This window comes from Erinaceus europaeus, chromosome 21 (genome assembly GCF_950295315.1).
Source record: "Erinaceus europaeus chromosome 21, mEriEur2.1, whole genome shotgun sequence".
NCBI lineage: Eukaryota > Metazoa > Chordata > Mammalia > Eulipotyphla > Erinaceidae > Erinaceus > Erinaceus europaeus.
Window position 1 is genome coordinate 39,888,710 of NC_080182.1, and position 14,879 is coordinate 39,903,588.

At 40.1% G+C, this 14,879-nt stretch overlaps 1 protein-coding gene across 2 annotated transcripts in view; it reads left to right on the forward strand.

The window, feature by feature from the left end:
* The window catches only part of KCNH8 (potassium voltage-gated channel subfamily H member 8), a 402,367-nt gene that overhangs the window by 196,462 nt on the left and 191,026 nt on the right, over positions 1 to 14,879 (forward strand). For both annotated transcript variants that reach the window (XM_007529685.3, XM_060180873.1), the window contains 2 exons: positions 8,251 to 8,378; positions 14,586 to 14,826. In XM_007529685.3, the coding sequence (XP_007529747.2) occupies positions 8,251 to 8,378; positions 14,586 to 14,826 (369 nt within the window). The remainder of the gene's footprint in view (positions 1 to 8,250; positions 8,379 to 14,585; positions 14,827 to 14,879) is intronic.

Here is a 14,879-nt window from a genome sequence, read left to right on the forward strand (position 1 = left end):
GTCTTTCTCTCCCCCTCTCTGTCTTCCCCTCCTCTCTCCATTTCTCTCTGTCCTATCCAACACTGACGACATCAATAACAACAACAATAATAACTACAACAACAATAAAAAAACAAGGGCAACAAAAGGGAAAATAAATAAATATTAAAAATATTTAAATACTACTATTTAATTTTGATTCAATGTAGCCTATTTGGTAATTTTAATTCTCTTTAAAAATGAGGAGAATTTTACTGGAAAAGATCTCATTTAGAAGTCCATTTAGAAGGCAGGTACACAGAAATGGGGTTTTCTCACCCAGAATGTTGGTTGGGTGTAGCTAAGACAGAGTTGGTTCTTCCTGTCTTTTGGTCTGTCTGTCTATCTATCTAGGGATCTGTCTGTTTATCTTTCATCATCTCTAGATCTATGCATCTATGCATTTGTCTTATCTATTCATACATCTGTCTATATACACACACACTGATTTGTATATTATTTAAGAAAACGAATTTGGATAGAGACAGAGAGAAATCAAGAAGGCAGGGGGAGAGAGAGAGGGAAAGAGAAAGACACCTGCAGACCTGCTTCACCACTTACAAAGTTGTCCCCTGCAACTGGGGACTGGGACCTTGGACCTGAGTTGGGGTTTTCAATATCAGAGTCAAGTAAAAGCAAGTTCCATATTTTTTATTTTCCCCAAATATGTGTTCTACTCATACCTGAAATATCTATTTCAAGATAAAAAGTAAGCAAACTGAAAATATTAGTAGATTCTCAAATACTTATTATGAGCAAAGCATGAAATTGGGAAGTGTTTTCTTATTTTATTCATCAAAATTAAATGTTAATTATATTATAGGTTTTGTTTTAAATATTAATAATAGAGCAATAAGCTATATATAGTTAAATGGATAAGTGTCACATTTAAAAATGCACAGATATGCCTTGTAGATGTTTAATGCTTATAGTTTATGGCATTTATATTTTTAAATTTTTTGATACATGACTGCAAAGTGTTTTTTCTTTCAAGGTCTGTCTAGCCAAAACATCGAATTATAGATTGAAGTAACATGCTTTGAGGCACGATTTATTTTTTTAAATTGACACAAACTTTCACGATGGGTCAGTGTCACAGAGCTGAAAAACTAACCCAAGGTTTTCACACAGCTTATATTTCCAAATACTTAAAAACGATTAAAAGACCTCAGTGCACTCTCAAAATTAGCAAAATCAGACCAATACCTACACACAACCTGAAAAAGATAGATTTTTAAACATGGATTCATGTGAGTTGAAATACAGCACAATGGTTATGCAAAGAGTCTTTTATTCCTGAGCCACCAAAGGTCCCAGGTTCAATTCCCAGCACCACCATAAGCCAGAAATGAGTAGTGTTGTGGTAAAAACAAAACAGAACACCACCCCCACCAAAAAATATATAAATTCATGGGTTGTTCAAGGATAGATGTGAGAGACAGTTCAGAGTTACTCCTAGAGTTTACAGTGTACAGAATCATTTTTTTTTATTATATCCATTTTTTTTACTCATTTATTTTCCCTAGATAATAAACATACATCCAGGAGCTATTCATCTACCTTAAATGCAAGACTTTCCAGATAACATAGGAATCTTAAAACATTTGTAGTCCAGTAATTCTTCACTTATCCTTTGTTATTCTACTTTACAATTTTATGTACACTATAAACCCACTAACCCTTACTATTATTATTATACTGAAGAGTAAATATTTAAATATGCTTTCCCTTGTATTTGTTTCTTCTGCTACTCTTACTGTGATTATCATTATTTTTTATCTTTATTTATTTATTGGATAGAGACTGTCAGAAATCAAGAGGAAGGGAAAGTCAGAGAGGGAGAGAGCCAGAAAGACACTGCAACCCTGCTTCACCACTTGCAAAGTTTTCCCCCTGTGGGTGAGGGCCAGGGGTTCAAACCTGAATCCTTGAGCAACATGGTCACTCAGCTATGTGCGCCACCTCCCGGCCCCTCTTACTGTTATTATTATTTTTAAAAAATTTTAATATATGTATTTTCTTTTTTGTTGCCTTTGTTTTTTATTGTTGCTGTGGTTATTGTTGTCGTCATTGTTGGATAGGACAGAGAGAAATGGAGAGAGGAGGGGAAGACAGAGAGGGGGAGAGAAAGACAGACACCTGCAGACCTGCTTTACCGCCTGTGAAGCGACTCCCCTGCAGGTGGGGAGCCGGGGGCTGGAGATCCTTACTCTGGTCCTTGCGCAGTGCCAGGTACATGGGTTTTTAGAAATCAAACTTTGAACTCTTGACCTTCATCTCCCAAGATGATACCATGGCAATTGTTATACCAAAATCAACAAAAGTCTTTTTAAAGAGGAGAGAACCATCTTGTCACTAAAATTATTTAACTTGACAGTACATGGAGACAATAAAAAGCTTACCAAAATGCAGTTGGGCTTATTCCTGTCTTCAAGCCTCCTGTAGATGGAGGTTTCCTCATCACCTCTTCTTGATTGGGCCACTCCTGCGATGCTCCTTTCTCCTGTTACATAGACTCAGGGATCAGAAGATACATTTACACGCTCAGGCTTACAAAGTTCACAGCTGGCTTTTGTGCAGTTCACTGCATAGTGTGTGTGTGTATACATATATGTGTGTGTGTGTGTGTGTGTGTGTGTGTGTGTGTGTGTTTTAAATCAAGCTCACAGATGTTCCTTGAAAAAAATATATATTAGGAGATGTATTCCACTGGCCCCCATGGCACTGGGATAAACTTGGGTGTTGTGGGTTCTTTCCCAACTCTCCCCAGACTCTCTCTTTCCTTCTGAAAACATTGACCTGGAGCAGTAAACCCCTAGGAAGAGAAGGAAGGGAGAAAGAAAGGAACAGAGGAAGGAAGGTAAGAAGGGAAGGAGGGAGAGAGGAAGGAAGGAAGGAAGGAAGGAAGGAAGGAAGGAAGGAAGGAAGGAAGGAAGGAAGGGGAGAAAGAGAGAAAGAAAAGAATTCACAGTCATAAATTTAAGAATGTATAGGTTATAAACTTCCGACTTTCCTTAATCTGTTCAGGCCATTTACGTATTGATCTAGAAGGATTCTTCCCCCCCTACTTTTAAAAAGATTTATTTATTTATGTGTGTTAGAGAGAGACAGACAAGAGAAGAGTCCTGGCTAGGTATTGAATTCAGGACCTTAGTCTTGGCTGTACAAGTCTGGTGTTTGACCAGCTGAACAGTCTCCCTGGGCCCCACAAAGATTCTTCAGTTCTTGGAGTAGAACAAGTCCTATAGCCACTCACTGCATTGTTCTTACTCTACTTCTGATTATTGCAACATATCAGTGAGTATTTCTTTCTTTCTTTCTTTCTTTCTTTCTTTCTTTCTTTCTTTCTTTTGTTCTTTCATTTCTTTCTTTCTTCCTTTTTTCTTTTTTTTTCTTTTCCTTTTTGTTGCCCTTGTTGTTTTTTCTTTTATTGTTATTGTAGCTATTGTTTTTGTTATTGATGTTGTCATTGTTAGATAGGACAAAGAGAAATGGAGAGAGAAGGGGAAGACAGAGAGGGAGAGAGAAAGACATCTGCACACTTGTTTCACCGCCTGTGCAGCTACTCTCCTGCCAAAAATTAAGGCTTAATGCAAGGCCAAATAGTCATGCTGTAAATTCTTTAAAAAAATGTAAACATTTTAAACGAAATATACATGTGTGTGTTTATGTGTATATACTTGTGTATATACATATATGTGCATATGTGCAATGAGAATATTGTAAAATGTAAAATTCACAGTGAGTCAAATGAGGTATATATTTTATCTTCTAAACTGTGTGAAAAGTGCAACCCCATGCCAGTCAGCAGATATTTTCCCTGACATCACTGTTGTAGTTAGGATCTAGGATGATTTTTACATTATACTTAAATTTAATTTGTGTAATAGGAGGTCAGTGATATGAAACTCTTTTCTTTTTTGTCACTGTTTTTTGTTATTTTTGTTCCATCTTCAGGCTTCACCACCCTGTGCTGAGTTCTCAGATGTGTGCATGTGTGTGTGTGTGTGCGCGCGCATGTGTGTGTGCACACGTGTGTGTGTGTGTGTGTGTGTGTGTGTGTGTGTGTTTATGTGTGTGTACACATCACATCACTGAGTCTTCTTCTGGTGCAATCAGGTCTGGGTCAAACACATGCAAAACACTGCAGCATTCTGTAGCTTTTTGCCAGCCTCCCACTATTTTGTTTATAACATGGATAAGAGACACGATGTATTGTTTAGTTTTGAAAGAATGACTTTTTTGTACATGCTATATAACTGAGTTTATAAAATAGATGCAATGAAAATCTAAAAATAAATGTTAAACACTTGATTTCCGGTTGGGGTAGAGAACATAATCGTTATGCAAAGAGACTCTCATGTCTGAGACTCCAAAGTCCCATGTTCAATCACCATAAGCCAGAGATGAGCAGTGCTCTGGTAAAAAAAAAAAAAAAAAAAAAAAAAAAAAGCTAAGCATTCTTTGCTTTTAACTTTTTTTGTATTTTTAAAAATTTTGTAATGAATTTATTACCTTTATTTTTTGAAAACTGACCTCTTCTTTGCAAATTGCAAATACTGTGAAGTTTCTAATGTTACCCCATTAAATGTGTTTGCCCTTAAGTACTGATGATTCCTATCAAATTATTTTTCTATTGTGATAGTTATTTATTATGAAGTTTTTGAAGTTAAGAATATTTGAGTTATATAAAAATCATTCCTTATTGAGATGGGACCCATGGGCTGGGAGTATGGATCAACCTGTCAACCTCCATGTTCAGTGGGGAAGCAATTACAGAAGCCAGACCTTCCACCTTCTGCATCCCACAATGACCCTGGGTCCATGCTCCCAGAGGGATAAAGAATGGGAAAGCTGTCAGGGGAGGGGGTGGGATACAGAGTCCAAATGAATGTGGTTTCTTTCCTTGCATTATTCTTCTACATTCACTTTGCTGATGTTAAGAACTTTGCATCTATAGCCAAGTTTTTCTAGTTATCTGTTTAAAATTTTACTCATCAATATTTAATTTCACAGTTTTCCATACTTACAGATTGAATTCATTCATTCTCAGACTTTTCCCTCTGAAGCTGTAAAAGAATTGTATTTTTATTTAACAGTACACCTAACACTCTTTTACTGTATGTTGATAGAGACTGAAAGAATCTAGGACAACATCGGAGCCCAGGAGCATAAGAGACCGTACTGCACTGTCTCCTCACTGGTTAAGCTTTCCCCCTGCAGGTGGAGGCCAGGAACTTGAGCCTGGGCTTTGTGCGCTGTAGCATGTGCTCTACCCAGTGTGGCACACTACCTGTCCCAAAGAATTATTATCTTTAGTGCTCATTAACATGGATGCCAAAAACCACCAAAAAAAAAAAAAGGTATATGCCTACTAGCTATCTACAAAATGGAGAACTCCCCAACTCTTCATCTGCACCAGTCCAACCTTTAAGTTCGTGGTTGTTTGGCTTTGTATGTTAACAATTTGTTTGGCTTTGTATGTTAACTCTCTTTTCAGCCACCAGGTTTCAGATGCTAGCAGGATGCCGACCAGACTTCCCTGGACAGACAACCCCACCAATATGTCCTGGAGCTCCGCTTCCCCAGAGCCCTGCCCCACTGGGGAAAGAGAGAGACAGGCTGGGAGTATGGATCCACCTGTCAACACCCATGTTCAGCGGGGAAGCAGTTACAGAAGCCAGACCTTCCACCATCTGCATCCCACAATGACCCTGGGTCCATACTCCCAGAGGGATAAAGAATAGGAAAGCTAACGGGGGATGGGATACGGAGTTCTGGTGGTGGGAACTGTTCGAAGTTGTACCCCTCTTGTCCTATGGTTTGGTCAATGTTTCCTTTTTATAAATAAAAACTTAAAAAAAAAAAAAGGTGGTAACAGAGAGTAAATGCCCTTTTCCATCTCTTTTCAGAATTCTGACCTATTTGTTACATTTTAATTAATTCTTTGGGGGAGGGTCTGTTTTTGGCAATTTATTACTATCCTGAGAGAATTTGTTTAACGGAGAAGACTATAATGAGTCAGGGAGAGGAAACTGAGTGTAAAGGACAGCTGAGAGAATGTGCTGCCCAGTTATATCTCTCTTGGCACATGGAGAGAAGTGAAAAGGAAGGAGAAAAGACAGCAAGGATTCTTGTGTAGAAGGTTCATTTTGATCAGGAGAAAGGTCCATCTTGATTCATCAGAATTAATAGACAAGTGAAAGTATCAGTTTCTCCCTGTCTGTCTTTTTCATTCATTATTTCTCTGATATACAGAGAAAGATCAGGAGTGGAGAAAAATACCCCCATTAGTACTTCCCAAGCTGTCCTGTTGCCCCTATGTGGTACCAGGGCTCAATCTAGGGTCCCCAAAATGGCAAGACATGCACCTTACAAGGTCAGATGTCTCCCAGTCCCTGTTGATAAATTTAAATATATTTAAAATGTATTTAAGTAGATATTCAAATCTATTGTTGTTGTGCCACTTTGTGCTGAACACAGGAGCAGCTGAAAAACTCCTGGACTTCTGCAGTGAATAAAGTATCGTGCTTTTCGGTCATTAAAAGTATGTCCAGGTGAAGTGAGATTGTTGGGTGGTTAAAGTCTTTAGAAGACTTGGTGTTCAAGCTCAGATGGCCAGAGCCTGTGACACACATTACTATGTGACACTTAACACAAAGCAGCATTCTTTCTTCTTCTTTTTTAAATTTTTATTTATAAAAAGGAAACACTGACTAAACCATAGGATAAGAGGGGTACAACTCCACACAGTTCCCACCACCAGAACTCCGTATCCCATCCCCTCCCCTGAGAGCTTTCCTATTCTTTATCCCTCTAGGAGCATGGACCCAGGGTCACGATGGGAGGCAGAAGGTGGAAGGTCTGGCTTCTGTAATTGCATCCCCACTGAACATAGGCATTGACTGGTTGATCCATACTCCCAGCCTGCCTCTCTCTTTCCCTAGTGGGGCAGGGCTCTGGGGAAGCAGGCTTGAAAGTTGACTGAGTATTAAAATACTGGGGAAGATAAGTAGGGATTTTAGAATAACCTGCCTTCACTTTCTATCTAGGTATGTAATTATCAAGATATTAAAAGTACTCTGAGTGCACTGTCTTTGCCATGAAACTACACACACACACACACACACACACACACACACACACGGAGAGAGAGAAAGAGAGACCAGAGACTTGGCTCACAAGGTAGGGTGTAAGCCCTGCTGTGCCCACCCAAGTTCAAGCCCTAGCATCAAATGGGGGTGCTGTGGCATTGGGGGGAAATGCTGGTACCATAGAAACTTGATGTTTGGTACTGAATGTAATGTGGTACATGCATGATGTGGTAAGTCTGTGCACTTGAAACCCACATCATGTTATGTACCAATATTAAATAAAAGCAAAATTGGGGGTCGGTAAGTAGCGCAGCAGGTTAAGCACATATGGCGAGAAGCTCAAGGACCTGCATAAGGATCCCGGTTCGAGCCCCCGGCTCCCCACCTGCAGGGGAGTCGCTTCTCAGGTGGTGAGGCATGTCTGCAGGTGTCTCTCTTTCTCTCCCTCTCTCTGTCTTCCCCTCCTCTCTCCATTTCTCTCTGTCGTATCAAACAACAATGACAGCAATGACAACAGCAATAATCACAACAACGATAAATAAATAGGGCAACAAAATGGAAAAAATGGCCTCCAGGAGCAGTGGATTTGTAGTGCAGGCACCCAGCCCCAGCAATAACCCTGGAGGCAGAAAAAAAAAAAAAAAAGGAAAATCAAGTGTGTCTCACATAAACATATAAACATAGAGAAACTGATATAGAGAAATTATTCCCCCCTTCTCTCTCTCAGTTTCTCTCACCCTAATTTTATATCTGAATCAATACTTGGCTAACAGTGCTGAAAAGACTTAGTAAAGACCTGGCTCATCAAAAAGTAAAAATTAAGCAAATACACACAAAATTGAACATCGTTAAATCTCAGTCTCTCCCTCTGCTCCCCCCTCCAAGTACCAAAAGTCTAGTTTACATCCATCATTATGTAATTTACTTCAGTTAAAAATCTTAATGCAGTTGATATAATGGTAAAATACATTGTAACAAAAACACTAAAATTAAATTACAGGTCATTAGAAACCAGCAGATAGTTTCAGGAACTAAAAAACAGGTACTGTGTGCTCGTGAAAGAGAATTGTTAAAATCTGGCATTCTTGGGGCAAAATGATGGCTTCATTGGCGCTTACTGAATTTTATTTTCCCTCAGGCAAAGCTAAAGGAAGACCAGGGGCAGGCACGCACTTGGACTCAGCCCGGAGACGGAGTCGAGCAGTCCTTTATCACATCTCTGGGCACCTGCAAAGAAGAGAAAAAAACAAATTGAAAATAAATAATGTAGGTGGCGTGTGTACACTGTGAAACTCGGAGGGGCTTGTTCCCTGGAGGCAGTGTTTGGCTCCCTGAACAGCTCCAATCACTTATTCACTGGCTTCTTAAGACTTTCCCCATTTTGACTTGCACTTTTCTAGAAAGAACAAACGGGAAAAGGTCAGCAGTTATGTGGCATTTCTGTAATAAAAGTTTTTAATCATAGTGTTATCACAGCATAGAGATTAGAATATTATTGTGGACAGTGCAATATGGTACTAAGGACACTGTAAATGGGGACATACGGGTGACATTTTATGAGCAAGATGACGCGGAATGTAAGATTCCTCATTTATAGTTTTGGTTAAAACTTCTCAAATTTAATTTTGGTTCCATCTATTTTGCACATTATCTAATTCCACTGAGTGTTTTTATCCAGAAGGGATGTTATCAGTTATTACTCCATTTACAACTTGATATTTTATACAAAACCAAGTTGGAAATTTCACACCATGGAACACTGGGCTTGAAGTATGTGCCATCTATCACACAGTCTTGTGAAGAGTTACACTTTCAGTGAATTACAGTAGGGAAACTTTTTGGAACTTGTGGCTTATCTGTGGAAACGTAGAGGAAACCGCTGAACAGAAAAGTTGGGTGTCTAGCGTTTTATGTGTGACACATACACGCCCGGATTTCACGACTTGTTCTTAGTACAAAGAACTTCACCAGGAAACCCAGAACTACATGCAAATATACTTTTTTAAGAGAATGTCACTAACATGTGTTCTGAAATCTATAGGAGTCACACCCTCAGGAGTTGTGTGGCAGTGGCGGGCAGGTATAAATATGCAGAGTTCACCCTGTCAGTGACATGACGAGAGGTTACATCATACAGCCAGAGTTATTTTGGAAAACTTGATTTTAAAATAAAAGGAACTTGGCTGTGGTACATAAAGGACTCAACTGTCATGCTGCTGGGAGCAGGTTTGAACAATCGAAGCTTTATTATAGCAGACATCACATATTAGGGACCACAAAGTAACCAGTTCTAGGCAGGGGTAAATAAGCCGGTCTCCTAAGCCCATGAATTAGTGACCCAAAGTTCAGCCCCACGTCAGTTATCGGCAGAGGCGCAGGTTTGACTGAGTCCCACCTGTTCAGTTCCCAGGACAGGCAGTCATGGCGGGCACCTTGAGTTCCCTCGGCTGAGATCCATCTGAGCAGGAGAAGAAGCAGGGGCCAACAAAAGCCAGACTTCCAGCTGCCTGTGTTTAAGTCCACTTGATCCACTCACAATCTATCATGTGTTTGCATAGTGTGTCCGAGCTCTGTCACCGGGCTGACGTCCCCTGTGTGCCGCATCCAGCTTCCTATGGTCAGCGGTATCCTGTGTCACAACAGAACACATCTAAGATCCAGAAGTCCTGAGAGTTAGAAAGACAAAGGTGGGAGTTGGGCGGGAGCTCAGCGGTTTAAGCACACGTTGTGCCAAGCGCAAGGACCGGCATAAGGATCCCGGTTCGAGCCCCCGGCTCCCCACCTGCAGGGGAGTCGTTTCACAGTCTGTGAAGCAGGTCTGCAGGTGTCTGTCTTTCTCTCCCCCTCTCTGTGTTCCCCTCCTCTCTCCATTTCTCTCTGTCCTATCCAACAACATCAACAACAATAATAATAACCACAACAAGGCTATACCAACAAGGGCAACAAAAGGGGAAAAATGGCCTCCAGGAGCAGTAGATTCATGGTGCAGGCACAGGAGCCCCAACAATAACCCTGGAGACAAAAAGAAAGAAAGACAAAGGTATTTCATGGCATCAAATTATTACATATCTGTAATAATTTGTAAGAATGTGCCTGAGTCTTCTGTGTGACATAGCTACTTGATGAGGCAGAGCTGTGCAGCAGGTGTGCAAACTTTTTTTTACCTGCTTTTCTTATTGTAATACAGAACATTCTGTAAGTCTAACTATAGAGCTCTGACATGAAATCACTGCAAACCTAGTTTCTCTTTACTAGAATCCCCATGTAGAAGCCAAAACAAGGTGTTTTGATCCAGTTTTTTTTTTCTCCAGGATTGTCACCTATGCCCATACTAGCCTGCCTTATCCCACTGCTGAGTGTCATACATGCCCTGACTTAACAGTAAAGTTTCCAAGGGATTCTGTGCCCTAATGACACATCACTTTCCTGAGCGTTCAGGAATAGGCTTGACACAGTGCACAGTACTAGATCTTTCCACTGGCTCATAATTACCTCTCCCTTCAGTTAGCAAGTCAGCCATAGTGAGAGTAAACATCTTCTAGGAAGAACAAAGGTGATCACATCTGGGGTTGATTCTATGCAGGCCAACTGGCAGAGCACCTAAACAAATATTAGCCAGAGATCTTACAATGCTGCAAACTGACACTGTTGTCTAGTCTTCTGTCCAGAATCACTTAAACACAGCAGATGTTAGTCTACTTTAAAACACATTGGGTGACAATGTTGTTTATCCTTTTAGATTCAAATACATATAGAATAGTGCTTATAATGGGACTCAAAAGTCACTGCTTGGGAGTCGGGCTGTAGCGCAGCGGGTTAAGCGCAGGTGGCGCAAAGCACAAGGACCAGCATAAGAATCCCGGTTCGAACCCCGGCTCCCCACCTGCAGGGGAGTTGCTTCACAGGCGGTGAAGCAGGTCTGCAGGTGTCTATCTTTCTCTCCTCCTCTCTGTCTTCCCCTCCTCTCTCCATTTCTCTCTGTCCTATCCAACAACGACAACAACAATAATAACTACAACAATAAAACAACAAAGACAACAAAAGGGAATAAATAAAAAAATAAATATTAAAAAAAAAAGTCACTGCTTAGCTATTTGCTATTTCTTTAGAAAGTACAGTCATCAGGGTGGAGCATTAAGGTAATACATAGTAATCTAGGACCTCTGAGCAACACAATAAATCTGACAATACAAGCTGTTAAAAGCAGAGCAGAGTCAGGACTGGTCTTAATCTCTGTTTCCTTTCAAGAAGAGAGTAGAAGGACTAAAAGATAGCAAGAGAAAGGGAAAGGAAGTTATTGTCGTTGTTGTTGCATAGGACAGATAGAAATGGAGAGAGGAGGGGCAGACAGAGGGGGAAAGAGAGACACCTGCAGACCTGCTTCACCACTTGTGAAGCGACCCCCTGCAGGTGGGGAGCCATGGGCTCGAACTGGGATCGTTCCGTGGGTCCTTGCGCTTTGTGCCACGTGCGCTTAACCTGCTGCACCACCGTCCAACTCCCCACAATAGCTTTTTTTACTAAACAGTCTTTTATGAATTTTGATTCTCAAACACATGCATGCCCTGTCACATACACATGTGCACACACACACACACGCACAAACACAAATTAATATTTGTGTAGTTCTTCACTATTGACAGATTTCTTACATTTTATCTTGCCGTTTGATTCTTTTACTAAGTCAGTTCTTGATACATTTTAGGTAGATTCATTTTGATGATGAAAAGAGACAACATACTTGAGACCTAATAGTAACTAGTATGAAACTCAGCTATAAAAGTTGTGACTCCAGTCTGCTGTCCTTTGACCTACCTTGTTGTTTCTGTAGTACACTGATACTCAACAGGCCACTAACAATATTTGGGACTCGAGATCTAACGTGTTCATGCTGATTCTAACTTTTCCTGGTACTCTTTGGCAAAGGTAGTTAATGTCTACTTTCTTTGATTTGTTACTGACTTTTAAACAACAATGAGATGATTCAAGTGACTCCAACAGAAAGAAAGAAAGAAAGAAAGAAAGAAAGAAAGAAAGAAAGAAAGAAAGAAAAGAAAAAAAAGAAAGAGAGAAAGGAAGAGAAATTGATGTAAATATCACATGAGAGCCTTGAGAGCTTGCAAGAACAATGCCTTAAGTGTCTGAATACTACCAGCAGGGTACTGTGTCAGTACTTAAAGGCACACACTACAATGAAGTCATTTGGTGTCATGACTATAAACATGTTATTTCCTTTGTTCATTTATATATTATTTTTAAATTTTTTATATTTACTTATTCCTTTTTGTTGCCTTTGTTTTTATTGTTGTTGTAGTTATTACTGATGTTGTCGTTGTTGGATAGGACAGAGAGAAATGGAGAGAGGAGGGGAAGACAGAGAGGGGGAGAGAAAGACAGACACCTGCAGACCTGCTTCACCGCCTGTGAGGCAACTCCCCTGCAGGTGGGGAGCCAGGGGCTTGAACCGGGACCCTTGCGCAGGTCCTTGCACTTTGCGCCACATGCGCTTTGCACCACATGCAGTTAACCTGCTGCGCTACCCCCTGACTCTCAACAATCACTCTTAAAAAATAAAGCCTTCTGGAGCTGGCAGCAGGCTGAGCACACATGTTACAATGCGCAAGGATCCAGGTTCGAGTCCCCAGTCCCCACCTGCAGGGGGAAAGCTTTACAAGTGGTGAGGCAGTGTTGCAAGTGTCTCTCTCCCTCTCTATCACCCTTACCCTCTCAATTTCTGGCTGTCTCTATCCAATAAGTGAAGAAAGAAAATGAAATATATATATATATGAATATATATATGTATTTCATATATATGAATATATATGAAATGAAATATATATATATATATATATATATATATGAATAAAACATTCCTGATTGCTCCTAATCGTTCCTCAAGTATTTCAGGAATCCTTGAGAAAGCTACATTAATCTGTTCTTCACTCAGGGAAGAAAATGCACTACAGTCTGCAAATAACATGCATTCTAGAACTTTTAACTGTTCTGCTCATTCAAGTTACCTTTCTATTTTAAGTTTTCATTACCTATCTTGTATTCTCATTAACAGAGGTCAAAACAAGGTCTACAACTATCTGGTCACAGGCTTGTCAGATTTCCACACATGCTATTGTTGGGCCTTCCTTTGTCTCATAGCAATAAGGAGACCTGTTCATCAATTTGGATTGCTTTCCAAGTGAAATGCCTTTGCAGTTATAAAAGCTACAGCTTTTCTTCTGCATTTAATCAGCAGCACAGTGAATGTTGCCTTTCTTCTCCCATGATTTGAATAATAACTCTTATGTGGCTGTTTTTTACATCTTGACAAAGGCTAATCAGTGTCAGAATTAATCCGCATCAATCAATGCTGGATTATTTGGATTCCCAGTTTGAAACTTAAAACTTTACTAACAACTTCAGTGGAAAAAGCTAGCAAGTCCAGCTATACTTGGAGCAAGATGTAAATGGCTAGGAGTCAGATGGAGAGAGAAAAGTCTATTCATTAGCCTTGCCGTGCACCAATCACATGAGAAGGCCTCTCCCAAACTTTCAAGGTTCTTCCTGCCGTTGTCACTTCATGTTTCTAATCAGAAGATAGGTGACATTCATTTGGTCATTCTGTGCTGTCTAGAGATTGGTTTTGACTGGAGAGTAGAGTCTTTAAGAATATATGCCAATAACTGGTTACATCTCAAAATATGAATAAAAACAATAACCATAAGAGTTGAAGACACATATATATATATATGTTTGTGTGTATGTGATCTTTTTGCTGGTATTAGGGAAAAAATTAGGGGGCTGAGTGGTGGCGCACCTAGTTGAGTGCACATGTTACAGTGAGCAAGGACCCAGGTTCAGAGCCCCTGGTCCCCACCTGCAGGGGGGAAAGCTTCACAAGTGGTGAAGCAGGCCTGCAGGAGTCTCTCTGTCTCTCTCCCTCCCTATCTTCCCCTTCCCTTTTGATTTCTGGCTGTCTTTGACCAATAAATAAATATAATAACAACATTCTTTAAAATTATTTCTTGACTTATTCAGTCAGTGAAAAAAAAATTTTTAAAGAAAACAATTAGATAAAACATACTCTTTAGACAGTGATTACTATCTCAGAACTCTAAATGTATATAATGTCCACATATTAACAGTAATATAAATGTGTGTTTGTGTTGATGATGTGTATAGAATCATATTTGCAACTGTGAATGTTCTCGGTTGTTTAGGTAGTAGACTTTTACCTTTATTATTCACACCATCACGACTACACTCTGGACATCCCTGTCCTACCAGAGTTTCCTCATCAGTTTTAATGAGGACGTCTCTACTTTTTCTATTGCCGACTTCTGAAAGACACTTGTGGGATACACTGGCATTGTTTGCAGGAAGGAGCCTCCTCACAATGTGACATGCTCAGGCAATGTGATTTTTTATTTCTAATATTACAATTCTTCTCAGGTCTTTCTTTTTGTTTTTTCTCTACAGAACGTTTTTGTGGACAAACCAGCATTTCCAGAGTACAAAGTTTCTGATGCGAAAAAGTCGAAGTTCATACTTCTGCATTTCAGCACTTTTAAAGCTGGCTGGGACTGGCTTATTCTGTTGGCGACTTTCTATGTCGCCGTGACGGTGCCCTACAACGTCTGCTTTATTGGCAATGATGACCTGTCCACGACAAGGAGCACGACCGTCAGTGACATTGCAGTGGAAATTCTTTTTATCATAGGTAAGGAGTGACTGCTTCCCTACGTTTGCATAGGGGAAGTGTATTTGGGTTTT